Raw genomic sequence first — 27,123 nt, 5'->3', positions numbered from 1 at the left:
CAAAAATCCACAACTGGTTACATTCCCCATTCCTAAGCTGAATGCTCAACTCCATTACCTCACCTCCTTTATTCCCTCATAAAATTGTCTCCCTGCATTTATTGGCTCATCCCCCTCCCTCCAGGCCTTCCAGAGAGTTGCCTCTACACCCTCACCAACACCTTCCACCCCCCCCAACCCCCAACAGCCCACCTCTTTTCTTTCAGCCACTGATCCACTTTTGTGTGATTCGTTTGTCTCCAAATCCTTGATCAGTTTGTTAACTGGCAGTCATATGTCGTTTAGCTCCCCCATGAGCCCATATTTCTGTATACAAAGAAATTGGTATTAAGGACCATTGGAGATTGTTAATGACCTGACTACATCTAGTACCAATACATCCCCTAGTTCTACACATCTCTTAAGCTTTTGAGGAAGGTGTTTGGCACAGTTGGGTGAAATGAATAGCCATTCTCAAGTGGACTTTGGAGAGAAGATAAAAAACAAATTTTTTGAATTGAAAGATTATAAATGATATCGAAGACAATTAATAGATATTTAGAATAACCAAAATATATGGGATGTTCAAAGTTTCAAACAAACAATACCATCTCAATAATCCAAAACACCAATGGTTAGTTTTCAATAAATTAGTATGTATGTATGTATGTATGTATATATATATATATATATATATATATATATATATATATATATATATATATATATATATATATATATATATATATATATATATTTTTTTTTATTATACGCCTGCTTCATCACACGTGTGTGCATGCGTGCGTGCGTGTGTGTGTCTCATTCATAATTCCAAAACCATGAAATCCAGCGGCCTGAAACTTTTCATGCATACTAAGGGAACTCCAAGGAAGTGCATGACTGAAAATTGGGTGTTTGGGGAAATTAAAACACCCCTTTTGAAGATAATTAAAGGCATTATTTAATTATATCTTGGTCACCTCGCTGTCCCTTGCTGGGGTCTGAATTCACCATTTATTTTGGCCTGTTCAACAATGCCTTGACTTGGAACAGGCCGCAATGATTTCTTAACGATAAAAAATTTTTTTTTCACTTTCCTCACGCATATCATTGAATGCCTGATCATCATACCTACAAATTAATGGATACATTGCAATGCTTATAAACACCTGGAGACACCAGCATTCATGGCTTTATTTAATTTCCACACATGCCATAACCACACGAATCTCTTCCTCTCAACTGAATTTCAAAATTTAAACTTCTTTATTGACTTCAGCAGTAGTTCCTACTGCAATAAAAAAATGTTCATTTGTCCAATTTGGACATTGTCTGACATTCCAGGTGTGTCCAGGTGTATTGTGTTTATATGACTGATTGGCGATCGCTCATCTCTTGTCATTCCTTATCAACCGTTTCATTGCAGTGCTTGCTTGAGTGCTTAAGCCACTTGGTGAGTGCTCCACAAAATTTGCACTGTCACTGAATACTGTATATTGTCTCCCTGCATTTGAGTGAGTACCAGTGTACTGGGCCCGGTGTATACCCCGGTTAAAATAGGTGTACCATATCCCTGTGTCGTAAGAGGCGACCAGGGTTGCGTCAGGAAGGGCATCCGGCATAAAACATGTGCCAAATCAGTATGCGGATCATAGGGATGATCCGCTGTGGCGACTCCTAACGGGAGCAGCCGAAAGAAGAAGAAGAAGACTGAATACTGTATATTGATTGACTTGAACAAAGTTCAGGACTTACTCACCTGCGTTTGGCCCCGCGTTGTCGTGCGGTGTGTCGGACGTTGGCTGGCTCTGAAAATGTGCAAATTTATTTTACACCAAATTTCCCCCTTTTGTAGGATCTTCTTTCATTATATGACCCATCACTTCAGCATAGATAGATACATCTAAAAAATTTAATGTTTTATTGAAAAGGTTTATTCAACAGTTTCATTGGAGTGCTTGCTAAAGTGGTTAAGCCACTTGGCGAGCACTCTTCAAGCTTGATGGCAATACTATGGTGCGGTTCTTCATGGAGACATTTCAGGAGTTAAGAAGGTAAAATAAATTAGTTGATTTCAAAGGAGTAAAAAATGTTTTCAGTTATTACAAAGCAATGAATTGCCACACCACGGCCAGATAGCCGAGAGTTACGTACGCTCGCTCTAAGTTGTCCAGCCTAGGTTTGAATCCCAACCCAGCTATAAACTATCATCCTGGTGTTTCACAGGCAGAGTAATTCATCAATGTGTGTGTCATCTCTCGGATCTGCTCCAATCACATCTGCTCTCTAATCCCTCCACCATCTTCTCTCCACCTCTGCTCCTCCTTCCTCTCCGACACCTATCCCTCTTTCCCATCCCTCTCCCTCCCTCTGACCCTTTTCTCTCTCCCCCCCCTGACCCCTCCTCTCTCCCCCCTTTCCTCTCCCCTTCATCCATTTCCCACCCCTCTCCTCTCCGCCTTCTCCCCCACTCCTCCCCCTCTGTTTAGGGAACTGTTGAGGACTGACGGATTATTTTTTAATTTAAAACTGCTTCCCCATAGTGGAGCATGTATGAATCACATTCTGAGTGAGACAACCGGAGGGGGGCAAACGTTGCTGCATGTGCGAGCCTGCATTCATGTAGGCAGGCCTTCACCAGGTAGATGGCGTCGGTTTTAGAACCCGGCAGTTAAAAAGATGTTGCTGTTTCGGTGCATTTTATCGCCCTTCCCTTCCCCTTCCTTCATGTTTCTTTAAATCCCCTTCACCTCATGCTGCCTTCCCCTCCCTTGTGCTGCCTTCCCTTCCCCTCACACTGCCTTCCCTTCCCATTATGCTGCCTTTCCTTCCCATCACACTGTCTTCCCTCCCCCCCCTCATGCTGACCTCTTCTCAAACCCACTCCCCTCTCCACCCCCCCCCCCCACCATCTTCCAGCAGTCTCCACGTGCTGTATTAATATGCTGTTTTTACATACCCCATTTCATTCAATCCTGGACTACCTTTCCCCCTTTTCCACAAGTCTCATTACCAAATGCAAGTCGAGACCCTCTGCCTCCCCACTCCCCCCTCCCTCTCTCCCCCATCCACCTCGCTCCCACACCTCCTCCCAGATTGTATTGTGATTTTGGTGAGGCATCGCTCTCCCCACCCCCCAGCCTTCCTTGCTCTTACCCCCTTCCTAGCTCCCCCCTCCTCGCTCCTCCCTTGCTCCCCCTCCTCTCTTTCTCCTCTCTCCCTCCTCTCCCCCTGTCTCTCCCTCCCTCCTCTCTCCCTCCCCTCCCTCCTCTCTCCCTCCCCTCCCTCCTCTCTCCCTCTCTTCCCTCTCCCCCGGGTTGTATTTGCTAGTGGTAAATAATATTCATTATGTCTTGTTTGTATAACTTTTTCAGCTACCCAACGACCTTTGAAATAGCAAATACATGCCGAGCATGAATTGGCCTCATCTGTAAAGAGCTGAAAAAAAGTGTCATCAAATCATAAAATTGAAGTGTGCACAATAATTCAAAAATAGTAAGAGTAACACTGAAGGAGAGTGCTGTTCCTACATGGACCTAAATTCATACTGTTTAGTAACAATCAACTGCAGTTTGTTCATGAGTTTTTATATTTTAAACACTAAATAGGACCAATGTAAAGGATCCTCAGTGAAGCATGGTGGTGTGTAAATTTACACAAAATTGATTGCTCCCTTCGTGCTGACAGGTATCGAGAAAATCTCATCCATCATACCCTTTCTCACAGGTACATGACTTATTGGACAGTGATTCATCTGCTCGTAAAACTGATCCTGACCATGCAGCAGATATGTGTTGCAGAGAAGCAATTTTCCACTGGACTTCTGCTTTCCGTAAATAAAGCGTGGGATAACCCTGCTTCGGCATCAGTAAACGTTTTCCCGTATATAGTCAGGGATTTGCAAGAAACACTTGGCGACAGTGGCGTGTAAACTTATCGCACAAGGGGTTGTGAAACAAAAGTGCACGTAATTAAAAAAACATAGTCCGAAAGATCGCCGCCCACACCGTCTGATATTGTAAACGTACATTCCTACGTTCAGCATCGCTTGGCATTCAAAAAACTCTATCTCAGAACTGCTGGAAGGCTCGACAATGGCTTCTCGAATGTCCACTGCATCCAGCCAGGTGAAGTCCAGGGCATCAATGTTTGAAGACAAGGGGAACTCCAAGGCCACACTACAAGTGGACTTTAGGTCTGTTTTGAACAAAAAAAAGAGTAATCCACCGAAAGAATGTGAAGAGCAAAAGGGTCCTCAGGGAGTGAAACTCCAGAGCCTTGAAAAGGCTCCACTGGGGAGCGTGAGTCCGGAGCCTCGTGTGGTGCCGCATTTTGTCGAACAGCTCCGGAACGCGACTCTGTGCCCGGGGGACTCCCTCCAGCTGCGTTGCTGCTTACAGGCCGGCTGTCCCGCGGTCAAGGTCGGCTGGACCATGAACGGGAGGCCACTCCGCGGTGGCTCCTCGGTGCACATTTCACAGCTCGGTGAGTCAGCAGCTGGTTTACATGCAGAAACATTTTGGGCATTTGGTGAGATTTTATAATTTATTTCACAATGTGATTCATTAATTTTTATTTCCTGCTAAAAATTAAGTTGATATTAATTAATATCTTAACAAAGGACATTTAAGCCATGACTTTTCTTTTAATGCACCAAAATTGACAATACTGGTCATTTTGTCACTTACGTTATGTGACACGAGGAACCGTGGACAATATTTAGTTCAACAGGCATATTCGGATGGTCTGTCTACTCTTCCCATCCGAGCACCAAGCTTAATAATGTTCCCCCACAATCATAATATTACTTTTCAAGTGTGGTATCCCCAAAAACATGTTCCAACAAATATACTATTTTGTTTTCAGCTCATTGTTATGTATATATTGTTGATGTGCCATACTCTTTGCGGAGCATTGGTGATGCCAAAGCAGTCTCTTGGCAAGCGTTATAATAGGTGGCTTGCCATTGCCTTCCCAGAATTGTTTGTCTGTCCTCTATGTTTTCAAATGCTGAGGGTCAAGCAAAGTAATACGTCCCATTTTTCAAGTCTTCGGTTTAACTCAGCCGGGATTTGAACCACCAACCTCCCTGGCACGTTCTAACAATATATATATATATATATATATATATATATATATATATATATATATATATATATATATATATATATATGTATACAGGGGGCTGCAAAAGTAGGTATACAGTAAGGATTATACCAGTTATTACCAGTATTATAATAGTGGTGCGAGGATTCATTTAATTTGAACATTTGAGGGATTCATATGTTTATAATTGATATGTTTATTATTGGTATGTTATTATTGATATGCTTGTATAATCAATAAAATACGTTTTGTGCGCACGTTTTGTTTTTCATTACTGTATACCTACTTTTGCAGCCCCCTGTATATATGTATATATATATATATATATATATATATATATATATATATATATATATATATATATATATAAATACACACACACACACGTATATATTAAAATAAATAAAATAAAAGCATTACAAAAAAGAAGGAAATATAAATAAATATATTTACCTCCGGCACCGAAGGTGAAGGAGCCTACGGTTTTACTCCTCTCTGTCTGTTCGGTTGTGTCCAGGATATCTCAAAAAGTTGTGGACAGATCCGGATGAAATTTTGTGGATATGTTCGGTGTGTGATCAGGACGAACTGGTTAGATTTTGATGAAGATACGAATCTGGATACGAGGATTATTCAAATTTTTTAATTGATTCTTCACCATTGAGAGATAGGGATAAAAACGATATATAGCATGATATTTGAAAAATGTATTGGGCCCGATATGTTCTCATGGATCAGGCATTGCGGGGCAGAGATGTGCTCCACAGAGTTCCCTTCTAGTTTTTGTAATGCTTTATTTCTTTTTGTGGTGGACAAGTAAATGTCAGAATTTTTCTCATGACTCAGGATGCTGTGTGTTCCAGGTGATGTGTGTTCGCTCACCATTGACAATGCAAAAGCGAGTGATGGGGGGACTTACACATGCTGCGCAGAGAATGCAAATGGAAGAGCGGAGAGTGTTGCACAAGTCACTTTCAACATGCAAAGTGTGTGGGTCCAGTTTAATGTAACTACCTTCAGTGAACCCTGATGATCACTTTATAAAGATGCTTTTATAAAGGCATAGATAATGAGCAAACTATGACAATTTTATTTCTTGTAAGAAGACCAATCCAAAAGTTTTATCACCCCAGGATAGAGTTCAGGTCGTCAAGGCAGAATTATGCTTTCAATATATATGTGTGTGTGTGTGTATATATATATATATATACATACATACATACATACATATATATATATATATATATATATATATATATATATATATACATACATACATACATACATACATACATACATACATACATACATACATACATACATACATACATACAATACATACATATATATATATATATATATATATATATATATATATATATATATATATATATATATAGATAGATATAACTTACTTTGCAAACATCACATCACCAATTTATCACAAGATTCAGCATCCGAATTTAAAATCCAGGTTGAAACCTTAAACCTGCAAGGTTTTAACTCGGTAAACGCACTTTTTTTTAAAACCGATTGATCCAATCGAGTCATTGCCATTTTTACCATTTATCGAGGGGCGTCATGACCGTAACTCCACAGCCCTTCAAGTACAATACAAGTGCCTTGCTAAATTGGTGCCATCACAGATACGTTAGGTTTCTGCCAATTGGCAAATTTTCAATGTTACGTTTGAGTTTGAGTGTGGAGGAATTTTTTTCCTCATTCTGTTTGAAGCCATGATTGATCACACAAGGCATTTCATCTGAAACCTTCTTCCTCTTATGGGCTGTTTCATTTGAATATTCTCGTTTGACAAACAAACAGCAATAATTAAATCGATATATAATGGAGCAAGTGTATGTGTGTATGTATGTATGTATATGTATGTATGCATTTGAGTATGTATGTGAGTGTGTATGTATGTGAGCATGTATGTATGTCTGTGAGTGTGTATGTATGTGAGTATGTATGTATGTCTGTGTGTATGTATGTTTGAATGTATGAAAATTCACATACATACATACTCACATATGTATGTATGTGAGTATGTATGTATGTATGCATGTGAGTGTATGTATGTATGTTGTCATGCGCCACAACGACGGGTTACGTTCTGAGAAACGCGTCGTTCAGCGACGTCGGCGTTGTGCGAACATCATTTTTTTTTCGTTTTCGTTTTCGAACATCGTACTTACACAAAACTACACACCGAGGCTGTATGGTGTAGCCTGTACAGCATGTTACTGTGCTGAATACTGTCGGCAATTGTAACACCCATCCAAGAGAGACGGAAGACACGTTAGTTTTACCTTTGTGCTGTTCATGACGGCCATCGGTGTTGTTAGCAGCAGCTTACAATCTCCTCTCGCATCGATTATAGAAAGATGAATAATTAGCGTTTGGATTTTATAAATACGTAATCATTGCATCGATGTTATAATTTATAAATGAAGAAACGAGATCCTGTCAATTGTGATATATATTTTCGGAACAGTGCGATTGTTTTAACAACATGACAAGCTTCACCAAAAAGAAATTTGTGTTTTAATTTCGACTAAGAACAACGATTTATTCGCGGAATTCTTCAATTCAAAGGTAATTTACTTGCTGGAAGGTAAACGTGCAAACATTGGTTTAGTTTTAAAGCCGATTTCCTTGAATCCCGATTTAGCACGACCCTGCTTTTTTCGCGATGACATTTTATGGACCTCAACGATCGCATTATAACAGGGCCACACTGTCGTTTGTTATCATTATGAAGTATTATGTACTGTACAGCATACATAATTGTATGTGCTATTTTTATACGACTGGCAGCGCTACGTCGGGTACATCACTCGGCGATAGGAATTTTTCAGCTACATTTTTTTTTCATTTTTTTTTTTTCAGAGCTGGCAGATCCGTCGTATATGCAATCCGTCGTTGTCCGGATCGTCGTTAAGCGGCGCATGACTGTATGTATGTATGTGTGTATGTGAGTATATGTGTGTATGTATGTATGGATGTATGTGTGTATGTGAGTATGTATGTATGTGAGTTTGTGTATGTGAGTATCTGTGTATGTGTGTATGTGTATGTATGTGTGTATATGTATGTGTGTATGCGAGTATGTATGTATGTATGTATATGTATGTATCTGAGTATTATGTATGTATGTATGTATGTATGTTTGTGAGTATGTATGTGAGTGTATTTATGTTTGTGAGTATGTATGTATGTATGTGAGTATGTATATGTGTATGTGAGTGTTTGTTTGCGAGTGTATGTGTATGTATGCATGGATGTATGCATATCCGCTCTTCACGCATTGAACAGCTGACCTGACGTCACCCATAATTGTAATGTGAAATACTTAACCTAAAGTGCCCAAAGGACTCAAATGACCTGAGGACCTCAATGACCCTGAAGACCCAAAAGACCCCAAGGACCTAAAAAACCTAAAAGACCCAAAAGTCCCCAAAAGACTTGAATGCTCAAAAGACCCCACAGTCCACAAAGAACCCAAAAGACCTAAAAGATCTCAAAGATCCCGAACACCCAAAATGCCCCAAAAAACTGAAAAGACCTACAAGACCCCAAAGTTATTTCAATCACCAAAACACCCCGAAGACCCCAAAAATGCGCCAAAGACATAGAAGACTCAAAAGACAGAAAATACCCCCAAGACCCAAAATATCGATAAGACACCGAAGACCCACAAACACAAAAGACCCCAATGACCTAAAAGACTATAAAGACCATGAGTACCGAAAATACCACGAGGACCCTGAAGACCTAAAATACCCAAAGGACCCAGAGGACCCAAAATACTCCAATGACTTTGTCACTTGTCTTGCATGACATGTATTTCAAAGAACTGGGGACAATATTTAGTTAAACACAGATATTCGGATGGCCTATTTAGTGTTCCTATCCGAGCACAAAGTTTTATAATGTCCCCTCACGGTCATAACATGACGGTGCATATAACTGATATATACAATACATCCGATCAGATCTCCAGACTTTGTTACACAGCGTTGGTGCTGCCGAAGCAGTTTATTGGCAAGGGTCATGCTGGGTGGTTTGCCATCCCTCTTCCAGCAGTAGTCAAGGCAGGAATTTGTAATTTGTTCAGGGTGCCGGCGATAACTCACCGAGTCGTCGCAATAGGACACCATGGGGTCTTTAACATCAACTAACCAAGGTTGGTAAATGGGACCCCAGTTTAACATCCATCTGAGGGAGGGCACACACATTGATGAATCACTTTACCCGTGAAACACCGGAATGATAGTTTATAGCTGTCTCGGGATTCAAACCCAGGCTAGACAACTTGGAGACAAGTGTGCATACCTCAAGTCTAGGCTATCCTGACACACACACACACACACACGATTATACATATTGTTGTGAATTCGCACCCGCCGGCGTTCGAGCGGCCACGTAACTCGAATCGCGGCACGTCGCCCACCGGACGGACAATTCTGTCGTGACCCTCTCGGACTAACGCCGGGAGCTAGTCACGGGTGGGCCTTTCGGACTCACCACGATCGTGCCAATCGGCCCCCCGCGTGGGATAGGGTTGTTCGCCAAATTCGACCTACCTAAGTACCCACGCGGAGGGTAGACCGGGCGATCGCACCTCGCCGCAGGTCGACTCTGGACACGGGCCACTTAAGCGACCCGTTCCGTACTATCGGGATAACCGAGCGGTGTTATCGTCGGCCTCGACGGTTCCGATTAATTATCGGGCGTATTAAGCCCACTACCAACCCTTTACGTGAAGCAAGATGGAGATTCAATTAAAGAAAAGACGAAGCGAAACGGGAAAACAGTTCAACATAATGCACATTTAGTCCGTGGCATACGGAGAGCACACATATACAATTACAACAATTATGCACCAAAAGCAGATGTAACAAAAGAAACACAACAATGCAGATCTACTACCGACTACGCGAGCACACGGCAACACTTACACAGTTTTACTTTACAGACGGCGCCGACAACACATTTACTCAAAAGCAAAAGAAAAGGGCCACCCTCAAAGACAAGGGGACAGACGGGGCCTGTGGGCCGCGAGACCGGGTGGATCCTACCCGTGTCTTGTGATGAGCCGCAAATGTGGCGGCGCGGCGGTGCCCCGACTCCGCGCTCCTTCGCGGGTTTCGTTGGCACTGCTTGGAGTGGGGTGGGAACGGGGCCCCCCTTTTCGCACTATCTCAGCGCGGGGGGGGGGAGGGGGGAATTGTTGATGCTCTGGGGAAAGAGGATAGCTGGCTTGCTTGGGTCCCGCGATGAATGACTCCACTGCGAGCTCGTCGCCGACCGCCATCTTCCTTGCCTCGGACCCGAGCTATCCGGTCCCCTCCGCAATTCTCCTCAGCCGACTGCAGCAAACCACCTCGACCGCACTCCAGGCTTCCTCTCTGCAGCTCCCCGACAGACTCCGAACCCCGACAGACTGCGAGCCCCGACAGACTTCTCCTCTCCAGACCCGACTTGACTCTTCTCAAACTCGCCTTGACTCTTCTCCAACGCGCCTTGACTCTTCTCCAACTCGCCTTGACTGTTCTCCAACTGACTACCTCGAACTCACCAAATTCGCCCCGCGCTCGGCGCTTTATAGTCCGGCAGGAGAACCCATATGCAAATTTCTGGATCAGAACGAGCTCGGGGGTGGAGCCACGCTCGCCCATTGGAAGGAGAAAAAGGGGCGTGAGTCTCCCCTGATCCTCGAATTTGCATATCCCGATTCTACTCCGACGCGCCTGGAGGCGGGGCCAAACCGCCCCGTGCTTGCTGATTGGACGGATCAGAAGTGGGCGTGTATCATTCCTGATCCGACTTCTCCTCAGAAAGGCCGCACTTTGCACCCGCGGCTCGGCGCGCGTCCCGCACGAGGCCAGGACAGCCTGACGCTCGGTGCCCACAAGCGGTGCGGGAATGGCCGCAGAAGGAGAGGCGAAGGTGGTGGAGGGTTTAAAGTGGTGGTCCATGGCCATGGTGACGTTTGGAATGGCGGTGATGCGATCTTTGCGGGAGCGAGTTGTGAAGGTAAAGGTCGTGGCTGTTGGCGTTGTTGTTGTTGTTGTGAAGCGGCGTTGTGGTTGGTGGTTGTTGTGTGATGACGGTTGAGACGTGGTTGGTTCAAAATAAAGATAGAACAGAAAAACGGCTATCTTAAAGGGTCGCAGCCCGAATGAATCACATTTATTCCCTCTAAACAACGGGTTTGGGGCTAACTACACATGTACTTACAGAGATATCTCACCTACCGGACCTGAATGGTGGTTTGCGAATTTCCTCAACCGCAACACTACCCCCTACCCTTTTTACAGACTCGTCCCGAGTCGTCACATTTTCGTGTGCCATCATGTGTAGTTCTCCCCTAGTACGTTTTACCTACGGATCCCTGAGTGCGACATTCTTGGTATTCGTGTCCCCAAAATAAATAACCTGAGGGCTGAGTAACTAACAAAAGAAACCCACTCACATGGACGACTTAAATAAAATTGCCGGCGCTAAGACAGACATGCCGAGGCGCACTCATATGTACAGTACATCTTCACCTTAACTTACAAATTTTACACTAAACCATGGCCCAGGATCAATGGACTCTGCAAAAAGAAAGCAGTTAGCAGGGAGCCAGGCTGCTCGCATGCAGTCTCTGGCTCAAGCAATGCAGGTGACAGGGAACGTGGCCGGCTGCTCACACGCAGTCCAAGGCCTTCCCTTTTTTAAATGAACGCAGTGAACCACAACGGTGCATGGGCTGCACAAACGCAGTCTCCATGCCAGCTCAAGTGGCACACGCAATGAACACAACGGATGGATGGATGAATGGATGGACGCAAACACGGTGCACGGGCCGCCACTGCAGGCCCGTGTTGTAGCTGCCAACAGGGCAGTTCTCGCAGCTTGCAAACTGTTGCCTTGATCCTGGCGCACATGGAAATGAACAGGGGGTGGGAGGGCAAAGCAAAATTGAACGGGGCTGGTGAACATGGGCAGTGGGCATGGCATGGCAAAGTTGAGCAGGCAACCACAGCCTGCAGAACCAGGCCGCTGCAGGCAAGCACAGCCAGCAGACGATCCGACCGGCACAGGCCTTGCAGAAAACAGCTGCAGACGATCCAGCTGGCACAGGCCTCGTAGCAAAACAACACCGATGAAGTTGGCCGGCCTCTTGCCGTGCAGTGCAGGTTGGTGGAGGGAGTGCGGTGGTGCTGGCCACTCAGAAGGCGGGCTCGGACCTACCCTACGGTCTCCCTCCCAACCTATCGCCTTTGCCTGTCACTGTCCCTACCTTCTTCTTCATCTTTCGGCTGCTCCCTTTAGGGGTCGCCACAGCGGATCATCCGCATGATCCGCATCGTGATTTCGCACATGTTTTATGCCGGATGCCCTTCCTGACGCAACCCTGGTCGCCTCTTATGACACAGAGATGTCACTGTCCCTACCCACCCCCTTAATTTGGAAAAAACCCAATTTAGCCCCAACTTATTTTTTTTTTGTTTTTATTTTTACTTCCCCCCTATAAATCGTCCTCTAACCCCCTTTATCGTCCTTGTTCAGCTAACCTATCCTGTCACCCAGCCTACTCCCAACCCCTGCGTTCCCTTCCCGGAGGGGAACAAGGGAGAGCTAGCGTCCTGTGTCGAGGCCCAACGAAGCCTCAAGATGGCCTCCCCAGAGTTCAGCGATCTTAACCCAAAGTGGGTCCAACGGCCCACAACGAGAGTGAAGGGATGGACGGTGCGGAGGGGTACACTTCCTGTCTACCCTAACCATTAACCTTTAAACTACCCCGGGGCTTTCAACAAGCGCCTCGCGCTTAAACCATTGGTTCTGACAACCCAGATTCCCATCGCCTGTGTTGGTGTCCTCACAATTTCGGGCCTCGCCCCCCAATTTTCTTTCCGTGCCCTCACACGGTTTCATGGCTGGGACGCGTGGCTCCCCTTGGCAGGCACGACCCTCTGCCGATTCTCCAGCGATGGCACCCCCGGGCACTACACTGCCTCCACGCTTACCAGCTCCCTAAACACCAGGGAGTGCCCCCCATGGCACCTCCCCTGAAACGCACACGTGGCAGGCTGGCTTCCCGGGCCCCTTTCCGAGGGTCACCCGTGCCCACAACACTGCCCACACGGCTAACGGCGCCCCGGGCCCCGCACCAAGCGGGCGCACCCGTGCCCACTACGCTATCCCGGCCCCCCATGGGCCCTTAGCCTACCACGGCCGACTAGCCTGGTGCCCGGGGTACCCACTCAGCTATACTCACCTTTCGCAGCCACGCTCCCAGCCCGTCAACAGGGCTCCTGCACCCCTCCAAACAGGTTTCGAGTGTACACTCCCACCAACAGCAAAATGACTTCCATTTTGTCAATTTAAATCACCCCCTAACTCAGTCTACACTGACCCCGGGGTCCCTTGGGCGGGAGTCACTCCTCCCCCCAATCACTCATCGCACCATGCAGTCCCCATTCGCTCCACTCACACAGACCCGCTGGCCTCACTCACTCACCAAGCACATGCTTCCACTTCACTCACCAACAACTCTTCAACACACTCACCGCTGAACTCTGCCATCCTTCTAACTACATCCCCTAACTAACTCGTGCTCCCACGTCGTCCCTTACACTACAGCACGTTCCTATTAATCTACGTAGCTAATCTATGTCCCCTCTACACATCCACAGTCTGTCACTGTCCTCAAAATAATCCCATTAATCAAATTCCCAACCTAAATCTGGCTACAATCCCTCTAACTAATCCATTCCACGGGCCCCATGAGGACTTACTCCTGCCCCATGAGACCGGTCGAGCTAAGCTAACCCTTCCCCCTAACTAGTTTCATCCTGTGCCCAGGTCAAGGGGATCATCCACCCCTTGCCCAGGAAATCCTGTTCATCTGAAAGCGAGGCTTGCTTTTTTTTTCTTTTTTTTTTCATCACGCAGCACCAGCGCGGAAACTCACAACCTGCGCACCAGCGTGGCAATTCACAGCCGCGCACCTTTGGCGTGACGTCATGGCAGCTGTTCGCGTCCCTCGTCCCTCTTGGACGGTACCATCCGGCAGGGATTCAACCTCCTGCCGGATTCCAACCACACACACGCAGCCATGACGTCACTCGGCGCATAAAAAAAAACACAAGCCTCACGTCTCGAGGGGTACCCCACGCGAACACATGTGCTCTGCCCGTTGGAGCGTAACACACATGCCCGCGTGGAGAACCCATCCGGTCCAAATCCGTAATCCTGCCTAAACTTTGTCCATCGCGGGATCGGCAACATTCACCGCGCTCGTTTCCTGACCGGGACTTCACTCCCGCAAGCGAGCACGTGGCGGCCTCGTGCGTTGCACAGCACGGACCTCGCGCTCGCTGCTGGGTGAACCCGGCGCGGTGCTCAAAACATCTACGGCCGCTACCCGGCTCTTGTCCCTCACATGTCGCCGTCTCTGTCTCCATTCCACCCACGCACACCTGCGTGTTACGACGCTCACACACCACTCCATTACACTCACCCCGGGAGACGCAGCTGCATGCTCACGCATGCCCACCATCATCTCCCTCACACACAGCGACCTTACACACGCTGTCTCCCTCACACTCGGCCGCTCACTCACTCGTGCCATTTCCCTCACACAAACCATACCACTCACACACGCGGGGGCACTCGCCCGCGGTGTCTCATCCACACACGGCATGCTGGGAAGCACGCACCTCGGCACACTTGCCACCACACCACTCACACATGGGGTCGCTTCCACACATAGGGGCGCACTCACACCTGGGGTCTCATCCACACACGGTGTCTTTGTCACCCACCCGGTCGCTCTCACACACGCCCTTGCACCCGCGCTATGCGTGCGTTGCAGCACGCATTTCGCCACACTCGTGAACACACACCTTGACACCACACACACCGGGACAACCACACTGGGGATTTGTGTCCCCACAAGGGTCTCCGGGGCCTCTATACCCCCCAATCTCGGCGTGCACCCATCCACAGCACCCGTCCCCTCAACCTCGCAAAGCACGACCGAACCCACCTGGTCGTGATTCGCTTCAAGGGGGCATACTCCCTCCCCTCGTTCCTGGAGGAAGCCATCCCGCTGCTCGCACTGGGTCCTTACACGCTCTGCGAGCTCACCCTCATCGTCCTCCACTACTTCAGTGTGTGTGTGTTCGTTTCCAACCCCATCCAATTCACCCTCTATCTCCCGTGTCTCTGTACATTTATTAGTTTCTGTTGTCTCCTTGTGTCTATTGGTCTCTGCTTCTTTCTGGCGTCTTTTCCTTATCTTTACGTAGGTCAACCTTGCCTTCTCCTTAAGTCGCTCCCATCCTTCCCTCTGTTTCACTCCTTGCTCTTTCACAATCTCCGCGTACCTCATCGTTTCTTTCCGTCTTAATTGTTCTTTACTCTCTCTCCCAATTCCTTTCACCTCGTCTCTTGTCTCCCTCGTGCATGTCTCCGTCACCCTAATTAGTTTTTCCCTCTCGGTCACCCTCACTGTTGCTCTCTCCGTCACCTTTACCAGTCTCGCCCAACACGCCCCCCGAATTATTTTCTCCTTACCCGCCTCTACCGCGGGCCCGACAGCCGCTGCACTCCCTCCCAGCTCATTCGCTCCCACACGTGGCGTCGCCATTTTGAGCTCCGCTGCCATTGCCTTCATGCCCGCCTGCAGGCTTCGGCCCATGTTCTGCGTCTCACCCCGCATTTCTCTCATTTCTTCCTTCATGTTTGTTTCCATTTCGTATCCATTTTTGTTTTCACTTCGTTCATTTTGCTGTTTATGTTCGCATTCATTTGTTGCGCATCCGTATTCATCTTTGCCAGCATGGCGAATAGCTGGGCCATGTCGGGTGCGCTTGGGTGAGCCGTTTCGGCAGGGATCGGGGAAGGGTTTTGGTGGAGAAGGGGAGGCGAGGTGTCATGCACCGCGGCCGCCGCCGCACCTATTTCGGGCTCTGGGTTCAGTTGGGGGAGTTCGTGTTCCTGCACAACCAACATTTCCTGCACGGGGATTTAATCCTGGACAATGGATTCTACACATTCTAAATCCATTTCTAATACCCCCGGCTCCCGCTCGCCTTGAGACTCCATCTTATTTCTCGTAAGGGGTTAATTTAACTCGCTCGTAATTTGGAGGGAATCGGGGGTCGCTCCTCTCTCCCCCGGACCGATTCCCGTGAATTTAGCTGGAGACAGGAGAGCCCGTTTTCCCGCTCTCCGACACCAGGGCCGCGAGGAGGGGGATGGGTTTGTGTCCCACGACCTGACACCAGTGTTGCGGATTCGCGCCCGCCGGCGTGCGAGCGGCCACGTAACTCGAATCGCGGCACGTCGCCCACCGGACGGACAATTCTGTCGTGACCCTCTCGGACTAACGCCGGGAGCTAGTCACGGGTGGGCCTTTCGGCCTCACCACGATCGTGCCAATCGGCCCCCCGCGTGGGATAGGGTTGTTCGCCAAATTCGACCTACCTAAGTACCCACGCGGAGGGTAGACCGGGCGATCGCACCTCGCCGCAGGTCGACTCCGGACACGGGCCACTTCAGCGACCCGTTCCGTACTATCGGGATAACCGAGCGGTGTTATCGTCGGCCTCGACGGTTCCGATTAATTATTGGGCGTATTAAGCCCACTACCAACCCTTTCCGTGAAGCAAGATGGAGAGTCAATTAAAGAAAAGACGAAGCGAAACGGGAAAACAGTTCAACATAATGCACATTTATTCCGCGGCACTCGGAGAGCACACATATACAATTACAACAATTTTGCACCAAAAGCAGATGTAACAAAAGAAACACAACAATGCAGATCTACTACCGACTATGCGAGCACACGGCAACACTTACACAGTTTTACTTTACAGACGGCGCCGACAACACATTTACTCAAAAGCAAAAGTAAAGGGCCACCCTCAAAGACAAGGGGACAGACGGCGCCTGTGGGCCGCGAGACCGGGTGGATCCTACACGTGTCTTGTGATGAGCCGCAAATGTGGCGGCGCGGCGGTGCCCCGACTCCGCGTTCCTTTGCGGGTTTCGTTGGCACTGCTTGGAGTGGGGTGGGAACGCGGCCCCCCTTTTCGCACTATGTCAGTGTGGGGGGGGAGGGGGGAATTGTTGATGCTCTGGGGAAAGAGGATAGCTGGCTTGCTTGGGTCCCGCGACGAGTGACTCCACTGCGAGCTCGTCGATAACCGCCGTCTTCCTTGCCTCGGACCCGAGCTATCCAGTCCCCTCCGCAATTCTCCTCAGCCGACTGCAGCAAACCACCTCGACCGCGCTCCAGGCTTCCAATCTCTGCAGCTCCCCGACAGACTCCGAACCCCGACAGACTGCGAGCCCCGACAGACTGCGAGCCCCGACAGACTGCGAGCCCCGACAGACTGCGAGCCCCGACAGACTGCGAGCCCCGACAGACTGCGAGCCCCGACAGACTGCGAGCCCCGACAGACTGCGAGCCCCGACAGACTGCGAGCCCCGATAGACTTCTCCTCTCCTGACCCGACTTGACTCTTCTCAAACTCGCCTTGACTCTTCTCCAACTGACTTGACTGCCTCGACCAACTCGCCTTGACCCTTCTCCAACTTGCCTTGACTCTTCTCCAACTCGCCTTGACTCTTCTCCAACTCGCCTTGACTCTTCTCCAACTCGCCTTGACTCTTCTCCAACTGACTGCCTCAAACTCACCAAATTCGCCCCGCGCTCGGCGCTTTATAGTCCGGCAGGAGAACCCATATGCAAATTTCTGGATCAGAACGAGCTCGGGGGTGGAGCCACGCTCGCCCATTGGACGGAGAAAAAGGGGCGTGAGTCTCCCCTGATCCTCGAATTTGCATATCCCGATTCTACTCCGACGCGCCTGGAGGTGAGGCCAAACCGCCCCGCGCTTGCTGATTGGACGGATCAGAAGTGAGCGTGTATCATTCCTGATCCGACTTCTCCTCGGAAAGGCCGCACTTTGCACCCGCGGCTCGGCGCGCGTCCTGCACGAGGCCAGGACAGCCTGATGCTCGGTGCCCACAAGCGGTGCGGGAATGGCCGCAGAAGGAGAGGCAAAGGTGGTGGAGGGTTTAAAGTGGTGGTCCATGGCCATGGTGACGTTTGGAATGGCGGTGATGCGATGTTTGCGGGAGCGAGTTGTGAAGGTAAAGGTCGTGGCTGTTGGCGTTGTTGTTGTTGTTGTTGTGAAGCGGCGTTGCGGTTGCTGGTTGTTGTGTGATGGCGGTTGAGACGTGGTTGGTTCAAAATAAAGATAGAACAGAAAAACGGCTATCTTAAAGGGTCGCAGCCCGAATGAATCACATTTATTCCCTCTAAACAACGGGTTTGGGGCTAACTACACATGTACTTACAGAGATATCTCACCTACGGGACCTGAATGGTGGTTTGCGAATTTCCTCAACCGCAGCAATATTATATGTGACATCACACGCACACACGCACACACGCACACACGCACACACACACACACACACACACACACACACACACACACACACACACACACACACACACACACACACACACACAATTGTCTAAAAGTCTTAGACATTTTGCAATTCTGAACTCTGATGCATAAGGAAACTAAAACCTTGTTTTCAATGCAAATACTCAAATATTCAGTTGTATCCAGAATTGGCAAATGTTATTCAAATAAACACATTTGTACACAATATACCTTCATGTAAACTAATGGTGAGAATGTCCACTCTTTTCCTTCAAAACCATTGAAATTTTTCAAGGGACACTTTCAAATAATTTTGTTGTAAATCCTTGTGGAATCGTGTTCCACGCTCGTTCCAAAACCTTCCAAAGATCATCAAAGTTGCTGGGACTTTTTTTATTTATTTTTGTTTGTTCAAATAGTCACATGCAGCTTCAATGCAGTCAAGATTTGGGCTTTGATGGAGCCATTCCTTGCCTTGAAGGACTCCAGCTTTCTCTTTCTTTTACAAATAAGTTGGAATTATTTCAGCTGAGTGATTTGGATCATTATCTTGCTGTAAGATGAAGTTTGGACCAACGAGTCTTGAACCACTGGGAAAGAGCATGGTGGATTAAAATTTGTTTGTACCTTACTGCAGGCAATATACCATGAATTTTCAGCAATTTTCCAACAGCACTTGAGGATATGCACCCCCAACTTGACTTGAACCTCCTCAATGCTTAATCCTCGACTTCAAGCAATATTTAGCTGATTGTACATGACCATGATATAACCAGTTGATTTTTTTTCAAAACAGCCACCAAGCTCTTATCAAAATCATCCCAAAACTTTTGAATACTTTTCCAGATCGTCAAAACCTTGCACGTTTATAATAATTAACATGTTTATCAATATCATATCTTCAGCCGTGCAATTCTCAGTCAAAATGGCTGCCACATCAACTTAAGAGTCAGCAGAAATAACTGTTATCTATTTTTTTTTTTAAATAGAGTTAATGAGCAAACAAAATTATGACATTTCTCATATGCTGCTTAAACAATTACATTGGAATGAAAAATTTGACAAATTGAAAACACCATTTCTTAATTGTTTCATTGAAGTCTTTTTCATACAAAAAGTAAACCTTTTTGATACGTCATGGCAATTATTTTGATAAGTCATGGCAATTCAAATATTTAATGGCATGGCAATTCAGATAACTTTTTCAGATATTTCAGATGCCAGATAACTGGCAATACATCATGGCAATTCAGATATTTAATACCATGGCAATTTAATGGCATGGCAATTCAGATAACTTTTGATACATCATGGCAATTCAGATATTTAATAACACCAAACATTTGCTTTGGACTTCTTGTGTTTTTAGAAATGGGCACAAGCTTCAAGATGACACCAGAAAGACACCAAATATGGTAAAATGTATCAAACAAAAGTATATCTCGTATCAGAGATTAATAATAAACAACCACTTATTATGCTGGCTCAGCTTACTCCTCAGCTGAAATGGAAAACCAGCAAATGAAATGCAAAACAAGAAAAGCTCTCAAATATCGATGTGTATACCTGCACTGTTCTTTGCAATATTCACGACGTGAAATGGTTCACATTGTCATCAAGAACAGGTCAAGTTGTGACAACATAAACATGGAAACGAATCAGTTCCATTTGCATCCAACAAATCACAACATGGTTTTTATCAATGGCATCCACGATACCTTGATTTAAAAAAGAAATTAAAATATCCCAGCAAGCCCATTTGAAACAGAAATATAGCGTCTGCACATTCCTGTTGTTGTGGTTATCTGTCTATTTTAAATTAACAAGTCAATTCCAGTCATGTTCTCCCCCATACTTGCAAAGAGCCTTGCACTGTAATTGGGAAATGACGTACTTACAGCGCTTCCCACAACCCTTGTCGGTATGGTACCCACATCATAGCAATTCCTGGCATGAGACCCTCTGCCTCCCCACTCCCCCCCCCCCCCCCCGATGTATCTGATGAAGGAGTCCACAGAGGATCCCAGGACTCTTTCTGAACATTTCCAGGCCCATTCATCCGGTGATGATAATTTTACAGAAGGAACTTGGCATTGGCCCCAACAATCCCCAGCGGTTACGCAGCTCTCTTGGTATGCTGGAGTGGAGCTGCTGCTGTTTGAGGAATACTCCCTAGAAATATTGCTTTTTGAGAAAACAGAACTTTACAAGTCTCAATGACTCCAAAACAATCGCCACTTTTGTTGTACATCAATTATGGCCATTTTAAAAAACATACTAGCTGTCTACAACTAAATATTGACAAATAGATCAACTACTATAACAAAACAAAATCAAACGCTTTGAATCTTCAGTTTATCGCCTTATTGTGTCTGAGGATAATTTGTGACCACATTTGTTTCTATCTTGAATATCGTGGCCAATTTGACGAAAAATCAAGTGGCCTATAATCTCGACTTGATCAGTTGGTCGTCTACTTCCATTGTGTCAAGGTGAATGTTTTTTAAACAAAAGTGCACAATTATTTCACCATATTGCCCGACCATAACATATATGTACAAGCAAGCCCATGGGCCCAAGGACCACTTTTTGTTGCATTATTTGTTGCTCTATTTTTTTATTTTGGAATTCTAAGTGCTCCTAGCCTTGCACATCCAATCATTAATGTCTCGTGATTTGTCACCCAGCCATGCAAAACATAGTTCACACTTGCTTTATCTGGGCATTACATTTATCAATGTGAATAATGAAAATACTTTTGTCCAAATGTAATATTTTTTTCTTGGCTTTGCACTACAAGGGCCCTTGGCCCTTAATATTGTCATGTCCACGGTGGTTATTAGGTTATATTCCACTCCTGACCCAGATGTCGTGTTCGGATCAGGTTAACACCGATCTGGACGGATAGCTGAACGGTTTTACCTTAGAGGCAAACAGCCGAGCTTCTTGGAGATTATGGCGCATGTGGGATGGAGGACGGCAAGGGTGCGTACCAGACGGGAGCACACGTGTTTACCCTTGAACCCACACCAAACAAACAAACACAAGTAAATTGAACAAATGATGGTTTAATGAACATAAAATTGACGAGTTATAATGAAAATAAATCAAAACGTGAGGTAATGAAACATGAGGCAAACTAAAGCCTAATTTGAGACGTCTCTGCACAGTCACAAAAACAGACAAGGGGAATGATAAAAATAAAAGAAAATCCTCCCCTTATTCTGGCACTTAGCTGTGTGTCCAGAGATGATCTTTTAGGAACATGGCAATCCTCAAAACCACGTAGCCACCACGTGGGAAATTCACAGCAAAATGACACCAAATCACTCCTCACGGTTACGTACGCGAGGTAATTCACACCAATGTGTGAATTACTCCTTGCTTGTAACACTCCTTGCTTGTAAGTTACTCATAAGTCGAAACACGTCGAGCTAATGTCTAGCATACCCGAAAGTTATTTCTAACTTATGAGTAACGTGGTTTGAACCAATTCCTTATGTATTTCCAACGTACATTGACGTATGTAGACGTATTTGATTGACGTCTTCCGGACGACCAATGAACTAAATGAATGTGTTTCTAACTTACAACTACCATATTGGCAGCATTTAGGGGAATTGGTATATAAAAATGGGCTTCACACAGGAGGAACCCGTCAGTGTTCCAGACTCCATGGTTTTTATTTTTTTTGTTTTTTTTTGTCTTCGGCATGACGGTTATTTTTATGAATAATTGTATAATACATATCTAATAATACATATATAATTGTATATAATAATACATGTATACATGTACAGATGGATACGATGTTGACACTTCGATTTCTAGTGCGGTTACGATTTAAATCGTTGAACGGCAGCCTATTAATTATATTATATTATAACTGCACTAGAAATCGAAGTGTCAACATCACCGTCATGCTGAAGAAAAAAAAAACAAACAAACAAAAAAACCATGGTGTCTGGAACACTGACGCTAAACATTACCTCGATGTGTTTCGACTTATGAGTAACTTACAAGCAAGGAGTGTCGACGTGTCTCAACGATCGCGTAGCATGTTAACAACATGTCACTCATAGGTTATAAATATGTTTCAGGTACGCTAAACTTTACCCCGACGTCTTTCAGCCAATGAGTAACTTAAAAGTAACGTGTGTTGACGTGTGTCAACGATCGCGCAACGTGCCTACAACACGTTACTCATAGGTTAGAAATAAGTTTAGGGTACGTTAAACATTACCTCGACGTGCTTTGACTTATGAGTAACTTACAAGTAACGTGTGTCGACGTGCGTCAACGATCGCATAACGTACCTAAAACTTATGGCCAGCGTAGCGAAACTTGTGAGTCATATGCTGGCATAAGTCGTAAAATTTCAAGCATGCTAAAATTTGAGGACAACCGCAAAGTACAACAATGGAAGCCAGCGTACTACGACGTATGGCAGTGTTTTTCAGCCTGCTCTCAATGTTTCGAAAACTTACCCATAACGTATTGGACGTGCGCCAGCGTTTTAGACATTTTTTTTCAAAAATCGGTATAAGCTGGCGAAAACGTCAAGGTGTGACTGAGCCTTAAGGTAAGTGCCTCAGACGGAGCATATACAGAGACCAGGGAAATGACACCCAAGAAGTGACGAATCCTTCGTCTCAATACACACTCATTGACCGGTGTTACCTCAATTATCATTGGGGTCAGCTTATTGGACACAGCTACAGCAACTCCTTGGGCATGGTAACCATCAGAGCAACCAGACCAATAGTAGGTGTAACCACCCCCTGTTATATCACCGCAATCCAGTCTCTGAACCTCAGAGAGTGCTGCAATACTGATGTCCAAACGCTTGAGCTCAGATGATAACAGAGAGAGGTGATCATCCTCTCTTAGGGATAGGACATTCCAGGTACCCACCCGAAGGGATCGCCTCAGATTAACCCAAGGGCACCGCCGTCTGGTGGACGACACCTCAACACCACCCCGACAAACTCTCCCGCAATTTGACCCAGTAATGTTACCCCATGGTTTCCCTCCTATCATCAAAGGTTGGCAGTCCCGAAGGCTTTGCCAAAATCTCGTAATCAGGTGAGCTGCCCTACAAAGGGAAGCTGCACAGGAGGTACTCCCACGGAGTGGGTTTTCAGATTTGTTTTTAATGCTTTTGGAATGTTTTGCAGAATGAAGGGTTTTACGGTGGCCGGAGTGCAAATCCTGCCACCAACATCCTAGTAAAAAGTAACCCAACTGCAGGAGGACGTCCGCCGACACAGTTGGCCACTAGATATGGATGGCCGTTGGCTCACAGGGAGCTCCTCCACCCCTTGAGGATAGAGTCCCGAAGCCATGTACTCTAAGCCAAATTTAATCCATATTAAAATAAAAAAATATGTGAAACATTAACCGTTTTATCACTTTAAAAAACTGCACACTAAAAATGAAATAATTTTTTTTTTATAAAACACAAGAAAGGAAAAGCCGTCCTCATCTGCTTTCGGGATATGTATAAAATTCAGCGGTGTGAGGCGCAATGAGGGGAGATTGTAAATGTGATATTCATCACAGCCTTTTTAGATGCTGAATACTGAATAATATACAACAACACACAAAGAGGAAGATCAAAATAGAAATGCAAAATGTGAAGCCAGGCCGCATTAAAAATGTATAACCTTAAGGCCCAGTCACACCTTGACGTTTTAGCCAGCAATGGCAACGTATCAAAATGTATGTAAAACGCTGGATTACGCTGAACTTTTGATATTTTTTTTCAAAGATCCGGACTTATTCATAACGAGTTGGTCGAATGCATAACATCAGTAATGGACACAGAACGTTTCGTTGTCTTATAGATAACTTGTACCAACGAATGCTTTGCCTGTTGTCGGCGCTCACAACCTATGCCCAACGATAGTCTAACTTATGCATAGCGCGCTGCACGTATCGCCGACAATCGCGTGGCGTAGCCTATTAAAAGGCTGCGCAAAATGATTCAAATCATAACCGCCGGAGAAATGGAAGTGTCAACATCGCAGTCACACCTTGGCGATCTTGCCAGCGTATGCCGACCTCTGAAAAATGCGTCTAAAACGCTGGCGCATGTCGAATACAGTATGGGTAAGTTTGGTATACGTGAATAGAACGCTAAAGTACGCTATCATACGTCATAGTAAGTGGAGTACGTCTTGTACTTTTAAACGTGTTAAACGTTTTACGACATACTTGCCGTATGCCTCACACGTTCCGCATGCGATGGGAATAAGTTGTAGGCATGATATGTGATCGTTGGCACACGTCGACAAAAGTTACTTGTAAGTTACTCATAAGTCGAAACACGTCAATGTAATGGTTAGCGTCAGTGTTCCAGACTCCCTGGTTTTTTATTACTTACGAAATCTAAAGATTTCGTAAGTATATTGATGACTTCCGTTTCTGTTTGTTTGTTACTTACGAAATCTAAAGATTTCGTAAGTAACAAACAAACAGAAACCTAAAGATTTCGTAAGTATATTGATGACTTCCGTTTCTGTTTGTTTGTTTGTTTGTTTGTAGGCACGATAACTCGAGAACAGAAGAAGCGACCAATGTCAAATTACATCACATGATTCAGAAGGGTGATGGCAAGTGCTGATTAGATTTTGGTCGAAATCGGTCAAAGGTCAAGGTCACAGTGAGGTCAAATGTCCGATTTTTGATGGTTTGGTACAGATAACTCGAGAACGGAAGAAGTTACCAATGTCAAATTACACCACGTGATTCAGGAGGGTGATGGCTAGCGCTGATTAGATTTTGGTCAAAATCGGTCAAAGGTCAAGGTCACAGTGAGGTCAAACATTCGATTTTTGATGGTTTGCAACAGAATCATCGTAGAAACTTCTGGTTTGCGTCGCTACCTTCTCCAGAGACAGCTTTTATTAGACAAGGTCAGAGGTCAAGTTGACGATTTCGTAAGTACCAGTCTATGACTGCTTGTTTGTTTGTTTGTTTTTAGGCACGATAACTCGAGAACGGAAGAAGCTACCAATGTCAAATTACACCACGTGATTCAGAAGGGTGATGGCAAGTGCTGATTATATTTTGGTTGAAATCGGTCAAAGGTCAAGGTCACAGTGAGGTCAAATATCCGATTTTTGATGGTTTGGTACAGATAACTCAAGAACGGAAGAAGCTACCAATGTCAAATTACACCACGTGTTTCAGGAGGGTGATTGCTTGCGCTGATTAGATTTTAGTCAAAATCGGTCAAAGGTCAAGGTCACAGTGAGGTCAAACATCTAAAATATTCGATTTTTGATGGTTTGGTACAGAATCATCGTAGAAACTTCTGGTTTGCGTCGCTACCTTCTCGAGAGACAGCTTTTATTAGACAAGGTCAGAGGTCAAGTTGACGATTTCGTAAGTACCAGTCTATGACTGCTTGTTTATTTATTTTTTACTTAGGTATGACGGTGATGTTGACACTTTGATTTCTAGTGCGGTTATAATATAATATAATTAATAGGCTGCCTCTCAACGTTTTAAATCATAACCGCACCAGAAATCGAAGTGTCAACATGACCGTCATACCGAAGAAAAAAAAAATAACCAGGGAGTCTGGAACACTGACGCTAACCATTGCATTGACGTGTTTCGACTTATGAGTACCTTACAAGTAATGTGTGTCAACGATCGCGTAACGTGCCTACAACACGTTACTCATAGGTTAGAAATAAGTTTAGGGTATGATAAACATTACCTCGACGTGTTTCGACTGATGATTAACTTACAATTAATGTGTGTCGACGTGTGTCAATGATCGCATAACTTGCCTACAACTTATGGCCAGCGTAGCGGAACTTGTGAGTCATACGCTGGCATAAGTCGTAAAATTTCAAGCATGCTAAAATTTGAGGACATCCGCAAAGTACAACGATGAAAGCCAGCGTACTACGATGTATGTCAGTGTTTTTCAGCGTGCTCTCAATGTTTCCAAAACTTACCCATAACTTATTCGACGTGTGCCAGCGTTTTAGACAAATTTTTCAAAAATCGGCATAAGCTGGCTAAAACGTCAAGGTGTGACTGGGCCTTTATATCCAGTCGTCTTTTTCTTCTTTTTTGTGGTGCGTAAACATGCACGCACACCAACACTGACCTGGAGCTCATTTTATATACAGTTTAAGCATTTTATGAAAACACATTGAACGTACAAATAGACCCCCCTACCCCCCCAACCAATCTCATATTTGATTTTTATAAGTTTATTGTCTGCTGTGGTTCAAAACGCCACACGGATTCCATAACAAGTCAAGGCATGTGTGCACTAAAGGTATGGGAGCATGCGCCGGAGCAGCATGTCGAGTGGTGATAAAGCAGCAAATATAGTGTGTTGACTTGACTTTATTCCCCATATTATAGACACAAATGTTGATCAGAATTGTAGTACCATGGAATACGGTAGTATCACAGAGTACGGCAGTAACCTGGAATATTGAAGTATCATGGAGTACATTAGTATCATGGAGTATTACCATACTCCATCTTATCCATAACAAAATATAAAAAACATAAAGCATTTTATTACTTACACAAAATTGCAGAAACA

The 27,123-nt window shown here is 45.5% G+C and overlaps 1 protein-coding gene across 1 annotated transcript in view; it reads left to right on the top strand.

Annotated features, from left to right (window-relative positions):
• The first annotated feature begins 3,968 nt into the window (after positions 1-3,968).
• Positions 3,969-27,123, top strand: part of LOC147029833 (palladin-like) — an 83,040-nt gene continuing 59,885 nt past the window's right edge. Inside the window, exons 1-2 of the mRNA XM_085873198.1 lie at positions 3,969-4,464; positions 5,949-6,071. Of these exons, the coding sequence (XP_085729324.1) occupies positions 4,074-4,464; positions 5,949-6,071 (514 nt within the window). The 5' untranslated portion in view covers positions 3,969-4,073. The remainder of the gene's footprint in view (positions 4,465-5,948; positions 6,072-27,123) is intronic.

Source organism: Eptatretus burgeri, chromosome 3 (assembly GCF_056783735.1).
Source record: "Eptatretus burgeri isolate ZD-2024b chromosome 3, Ebu_testis_v1, whole genome shotgun sequence".
Taxonomy (NCBI): Eukaryota; Metazoa; Chordata; class Myxini; order Myxiniformes; family Myxinidae; genus Eptatretus; species Eptatretus burgeri.
The sequence above is the reverse complement of the archived record's forward strand: the minus strand, read 5'-3'. Positions and strand labels throughout refer to the sequence as shown.